General features: G+C 56.8%; 1 protein-coding gene across 1 annotated transcript in view; it reads right to left on the bottom strand.

Annotated features, from left to right (window-relative positions):
- Nucleotides 1-335: 335 nt before the first annotated feature.
- Nucleotides 336-7,112, bottom strand: part of LOC306982889 (formimidoyltransferase-cyclodeaminase-like) — a gene marked incomplete at its 3' end in the record, with an annotated part of 18,739 nt that continues 11,962 nt past the window's right edge. The window contains exons 10-11 of the mRNA XM_079583335.1: nt 511-672; nt 336-379 (exon numbers count right to left, since the gene is read on the bottom strand). Coding sequence (XP_079439461.1) covers nt 336-379; nt 511-672 — 206 coding nt within the window. The remainder of the gene's footprint in view (nt 380-510; nt 673-7,112) is intronic.

The raw sequence follows: 7,112 nt of genomic DNA on the forward strand, positions 1-7,112 counted from the left end.
CCTAAAGACCAAAGAACACATTATAGAGAGAGAGGAGCGCCCTCTGCAGGCCACTCTGGAGAGCACCGTCCCTCCTAAAGACCACAGAACACATTATAGAGAGAGAGGAGCGCCCTCTGCAGGCCACTCTGCGAGCACACGTCAGTAGAAGAAGAAGAATCAGTCAGATAATGATCAGGGAAACATTTGGATTTTGGTTTATGGACACTTCTTTCACAAACTGTTTCCCTCCTGATTGTTTTGGGCTCACAAACCCCGCCCCTGTGGCCCCGCCCCACTATGGCCCCACCCCCCTGTGGCCCCACCCCCCTGTGGCCCCGCCCCTGTGGCCTCACCTGGTCCTCTCCTCCGCCGTGCTCTTGGGCATCTTCAGAGCCGCCTGAACAGAAGCACAGTTTCAGAGCACGTACTGAGAGCAGAGTATTGCACTTACAGTAGTAGTAGTAGTACAAGTATTACAGTAGTAGTAGTATTGTAGTAAGTATTACAGTAGTAGTAGCTAGCACTGACCATGTACTCGTTGAAGGCGTCGGCGTCCTCGTCGATCATGGCGGTGAAGAGGCTCATGCTGCGGTGAAACGGAGGAATGAGGCGCCGCATCACAGAGTCCAAGCCCTCGAACTGACGCTTCCCAAAGGTCATCTGACCCACCATACAGCCCAACGCCGCCCCCTACAGGCGAGAGGAGAGCATTACAACCACCATACAGCCCAACACCCTACAGGAGAGAGGAGAGCATTACAACCACCATACAGCCCAACACCCTACAGGAGAGAGGAGAGCATTACAACCCCCATACAGCCCAACGCCGCCCCCTACAGGAGAGAGGAGAGCATTACAACCACCATACAGCCCAACACCCTACAGGAGAGAGGAGAGCATTACAACCACCATACAGCCCAACGCCGCCCCCTACAGGAGAGAGGAGAGCATTACAACCACCATACAGCCCAACACCGCCCCCTACAGGAGAGAGGAGAGCATTACAACCACCATACAGCCCAACACCCTACAGGAGAGAGGAGAGCATTACAACCACCATACAGCCCAACGCCGCCCCCTACAGGAGAGAGGAGAGCATTACAACCCCCATACAGCCCAACGCCGCCCCCTACAGGAGAGAGGAGAGCATTACAACCACCATACAGCCCAACGCCGCCCCCTACAGGAGAGAGGAGAGCATTACAACCACCATACAGCCCAACACCGCCCCCTACAGGAGACAGGAGAGCATTACAACCACCATACAGCCCAACGCCGCCCCCTACAGGAGAGAGGAGAGCATTACAACCACCATACAGCCCAACACCCTACAGGAGAGAGGAGAGCATTACAACCACCATACAGCCCCCTACAGGAGAGAGGAGAGCATTACAACCACCATACAGCCCCCTACAGGAGAGAGGAGAGCATTACAACCACCATACAGCCCAACACCGCCCCCTACAGGAGAGAGGAGAGCATTACAACCACCATACAGCCCAACACCGCCCCCTACAGGAGAGAGGAGAGCATTACAACCACCATACAGCCCAACGCCGCCCCCTACAGGAGAGAGGAGAGCATTACAACCACCATACAGCCCAACGCTGCCCCCTACAGGAGAGAGGAGAGCATTACAACCACCATACAGCCCAACACCGCCCCCTACAGGAGAGAGGAGAGCATTACAACCACCATACAGCCCAACGCCGCCCCCTACAGGAGAGAGGAGAGCATTACAACCACCATACAGCCCAACACCGCCCCCTACAGGAGAGAGGAGAGCATTACAACCACCATACAGCCCAACACCGCCCCCTACAGGACACAGGAGAGCATTACAACCACCATACAGCCCAACGCCGCCCCCTACAGGAGAGAGGAGAGCATTACAACCACCATACAGCCCAACCCCGCCCCCTACAGGAGAGAGGAGAGCATTACAACCACCATACAGCCCAACCCCCTACAGGAGAGAGGAGAGCATTACAACCACCATACAGCCCAACGCTGCCCCCTACAGGAGAGAGGAGAGCATTACAACCACCATACAGCCCCCTACAGGAGAGAGGAGAGCATTACAACCACCATACAGCCCAACACCGCCCCCTACAGGAGAGAGGAGAGCATTACAACCACCATACAGCCCAACCCCCTACAGGAGAGAGGAGAGCATTACAACCACCATACAGCCCAACACCGCCCCCTACAGGAGAGAGGAGAGCATTACAACCCCCATACAGCCCAACCCCCTACAGGAGAGAGGAGAGCATTACAACCACCATACAGCCCAACGCTGCCCCCTACAGGAGAGAGGAGAGCATTACAACCCCCATACAGCCCAACACCGCCTCCTACAGGAGAGAGGAGAGCATTACAACCACCATACAGCCCAACGCCGCCCCCTACAGGAGAGAGGAGAGCATTACAACCACCATACAGCCCAACACCACCCCCTACAGGAGAGAGGAGAGCATTACAACCACCATACAGCCCAACGCCGCCCCCTACAGGAGAGAGGAGAGCATTACAACCACCATACAGCCCAACACCCTACAGGAGAGAGGAGAGCATTACAACCACCATACAGCCCAACACCGCCCCCTACAGGAGAGAGGAGAGCATTACAACCACCATACAGCCCAACACCCTACAGGAGAGAGGAGAGCATTACAACCACCATACAGCCCAACGCCGCCCCCTACAGGAGAGAGGAGAGCATTACAACCACCATACAGCCCAACCCCCTACAGGAGAGAGGAGAGCATTACAACCACCATACAGCCCAACGCTGCCCCCTACAGGAGAGAGGAGAGCATTACAACCACCATACAGCCCAACGCCGCCCCCTACAGGAGAGAGGAGAGCATTACAACCACCATACAGCCCAACGCCGCCCCCTACAGGAGAGAGGAGAGCATTACAACCCCCATACAGCCCAACACCGCCCCCTACAGGAGAGAGGAGAGCATTACAACCACCATACAGCCCAACGCCGCCCCCTACAGGAGAGAGGAGAGCATTACAACCCCCATACAGCCCAACACCGCCCCCTACAGGAGAGAGGAGAGCATTACAACCCCCATACAGCCCAACACCGCCCCCTACAGGAGAGAGGAGAGCATTACAACCCCCATACAGCCCAACACCCTACAGGAGAGAGGAGAGCATTACAACCCCCATACAGCCCAACACCCTACAGGAGAGAGGAGAGCATTACAACCACCATACAGCCCAACGCCGCCCCCTACAGGAGAGAGGAGAGCATTACAACCCTTATACAGCCCAACGCCGCCCCCTACAGGAGAGAGGAGAGCATTACAACCACCATACAGCCCAACGCCGCCCCCTACAGGAGAGAGGAGAGCATTAAAACCACCATACAGCCCAACACCGCCCCCTACAGGAGAGAGGAGAGCATTACAACCCTTATACAGCCCAACGCCGCCCCCTACAGGAGAGAGGAGAGCATTAAAACCACCATACAGCCCAACGCCGCCCCCTACAGGAGAGAGGAGAGCATTACAACCCTTATACAGCCCAACGCCGCCCCCTACAGGAGAGAGGAGAGCATTACAACCACCATACAGCCCAACGCCGCCCCCTACAGGAGAGAGGAGAGCATTAAAACCACCATACAGCCCAACACCGCCCCCTACAGGAGAGAGGAGAGCATTACAACCACCATACAGCCCAACGCCGCCCCCTACAGGAGAGAGGAGAGCATTACAACCCCCATACAGCCCAACACCGCCCCCTACAGGAGAGAGGAGAGCATTACAACCACCATACAGCCCAACACCCTACAGGAGAGAGGAGAGCATTACAACCACCATACAGCCCAACACCGCCCCCTACAGGAGAGAGGAGAGCATTACAACCACCATACAGCCCAACACCCTACAGGAGAGAGGAGAGCATTACAACCACCATACAGCCCAACACCCTACAGGAGAGAGGACAGCATTACAACCACCATACAGCCCAACACCGCCCCCTACAGGAGAGAGGAGAGCATTACAACCACCATACAGCCCAACACCCTACAGGAGAGAGGACAGCATTACAACCCCCATACAGCCCAACACCGCCCCCTACAGGAGAGAGGAGAGCATTACAACCCCCATACAGCCCAACGCCGCCCCCTACAGGAGAGAGGAGAGCATTACAACCACCATACAGCCCAACACCGCCCCCTACAGGAGAGAGGAGAGCATTACAACCACCATACAGCCCAACGCCGCCCCCTACAGGAGAGAGGAGAGCATTACAACCACCATACAGCCCAACGCCGCCCCCTACAGGAGAGAGGAGAACATTACAACCACCATACAGCCCAACGCCGCCCCCTACAGGAGAGAGGAGAGCATTACAACCCCCATACAGCCCAACGCCGCCCCCTACAGGAGAGAGGAGAGCATTACAACCTCCATACAGCCCAACACCGCCCCCTACAGGAGAGAGGAGAGCATTACAACCACCATACAGCCCAACGCCGCCCCCTACAGGAGAGAGGAGAGCATTACAACCACCATACAGCCCAACACCGCCCCCTACAGGAGAGAGGAGAGCATTACAACCCCCATACAGCCCAACGCCGCCCCCTACAGGAGACAGGAGAGCATTACAACCACCATACAGCCCAACACCGCCCCCTACAGGAGAGAGGAGAGCATTACAACCCCCATACAGCCCAACACCGCCCCCTACAGGAGAGAGGAGAGCATTACAACCACCATACAGCCCAACGCCGCCCCCTACAGGAGAGAGGAGAGCATTACAACCACCATACAGCCCAACACCGCCCCCTACAGGAGAGAGGAGAGCATTACAACCACCATACAGCCCAACACCGCCCCCTACAGGAGAGAGGAGAGCATTACAACCACCATACAGCCCAACACCGCCCCCTACAGGAGAGAGGAGAGCATTACAACCACCATACAGCCCAACGCCGCCCCCTACAGGAGAGAGGAGAGCATTACAACCACCATACAGCCCAACACCCTACAGGAGAGAGGAGAGCATTACAACCACCATACAGCCCAACACCGCCCCCTACAGGAGAGAGGAGAGCATTACAACCACCATACAGCCCAACGCCGCCCCCTACAGGAGAGGGGAGAGCATTACAACCACCATACAGCCCAACACCGCCCCCTACAGGAGAGAGGAGAGCATTACAACCCCCATACAGCCCAACACCCTACAGGAGAGAGGAGAGCATTACAACCCCCATACAGCCCAACACCCTACAGGAGAGAGGAGAGCATTACAACCACCATACAGCCCAACACCGCCCCCTACAGGAGAGAGGAGAGCATTACAACCACCATACAGCCCAACGCCGCCCCCTACAGGAGAGGGGAGAGCATTACAACCACCATACAGCCCAACACCGCCCCCTACAGGAGAGAGGAGAGCATTACAACCACCATACAGCCCCCTACAGGAGAGAGGAGAGCATTACAACCACCATACAGCCCCCTACAGGAGAGAGGAGAGCATTACAACCACCATACAGCCCAACGCCGCCCCCTACAGGAGAGAGGAGAGCATTACAACCCCCATACAGCCCAACGCCGCCCCCTACAGGAGAGAGGAGAGCATTACAACCACCATACAGCCCCCTACAGGAGAGAGGAGAGCATTACAACCACCATACAGCCCAACACCGCCCCCTACAGGAGAGAGGAGAACATTACAACCACCATACAGCCCAACACCGCCCCCTACAGGAGACAGGAGAGCATTACAACCACCATACAGCCCAACACCGCCCCCTACAGGAGAGAGGAGAGCATTACAACCACCATACAGCCCAACACCGCCCCCTACAGGAGAGAGGAGAGCATTACAACCACCATACAGCCCAACACCGCCCCCTACAGGAGAGAGGAGAGCATTACAACCACCATACAGCCCAACCCCCTACAGGAGAGAGGAGAGCATTACAACCACCATACAGCCCAACCCCCTACAGGAGAGAGGAGAGCATTACAACCACCATACAGCCCAACGCCGCCCCCTACAGGAGAGAGGAGAGCATTACAACCACCATACAGCCCAACCCCCTACAGGAGAGAGGAGAGCATTACAACCCCCATACAGCCCAACACCGCCCCCTACAGGAGAGAGGAGAGCATTACAACCACCATACAGCCCAACCCCCTACAGGAGAGAGGAGAGCATTACAACCACCATACAGCCCAACACCGCCCCCTACAGGAGAGAGGAGAGCATTACAACCACCATACAGCCCAACGCCGCCCCCTACAGGAGAGAGGAGAGCATTACAACCCCCATACAGCCCAACGCCGCCCCCTACAGGAGAGGGGAGAGCATTACAACCCCCATACAGCCCAACGCCGCCCCCTACAGGAGAGAGGAGAGCATTACAACCACCATACAGCCCAACACCCTACAGGAGAGAGGAGAGCATTACAACCACCATACAGCCCAACGCCGCCCCCTACAGGAGAGGGGAGAGCATTACAACCACCATACAGCCCAACGCCGCCCCCTACAGGAGAGAGGAGAGCATTACAACCCCCATACAGCCCAACGCCGCCCCCTACAGGAGAGAGGAGAGCATTACAACCACCATACAGCCCAACGCCGCCCCCTACAGGAGAGAGGAGAGCATTACAACCCCCATACAGCCCAACGCCGCCCCCTACAGGAGAGAGGAGAGCATTACAACCACCATACAGCCCAACACCGCCCCCTACAGGAGAGAGGAGAGCATTACAACCACCATACAGCCCAACACCCTACAGGAGAGAGGAGAGCATTACAACCACCATACAGCCCAACACCGCCCCCTACAGGAGAGAGGAGAGCATTACAACCACCATACAGCCCAACACCGCCCCCTACAGGAGAGAGGAGAGCATTACAACCACCATACAGCCCAACACCGCCCCCTACAGGAGAGAGGAGAGCATTACAACCCCCATACAGCCCAACGCCGCCCCCTACAGGAGAGAGGAGAGCATTACAACCACCATACAGCCCAACGCTGCCCCCTACAGGAGAGAGGAGAGCATTACAACCACCATACAGCCCAACGCTGCCCCCTACAGGAGAGAGGAGAGCATTACAACCACCATACAGCCCAACGCCGCCCC

Source organism: Gobius niger (genome assembly GCF_951799975.1).
Source record: "Gobius niger genome assembly, contig: SCAFFOLD_139, whole genome shotgun sequence".
NCBI lineage: Eukaryota > Metazoa > Chordata > Actinopteri > Gobiiformes > Gobiidae > Gobius > Gobius niger.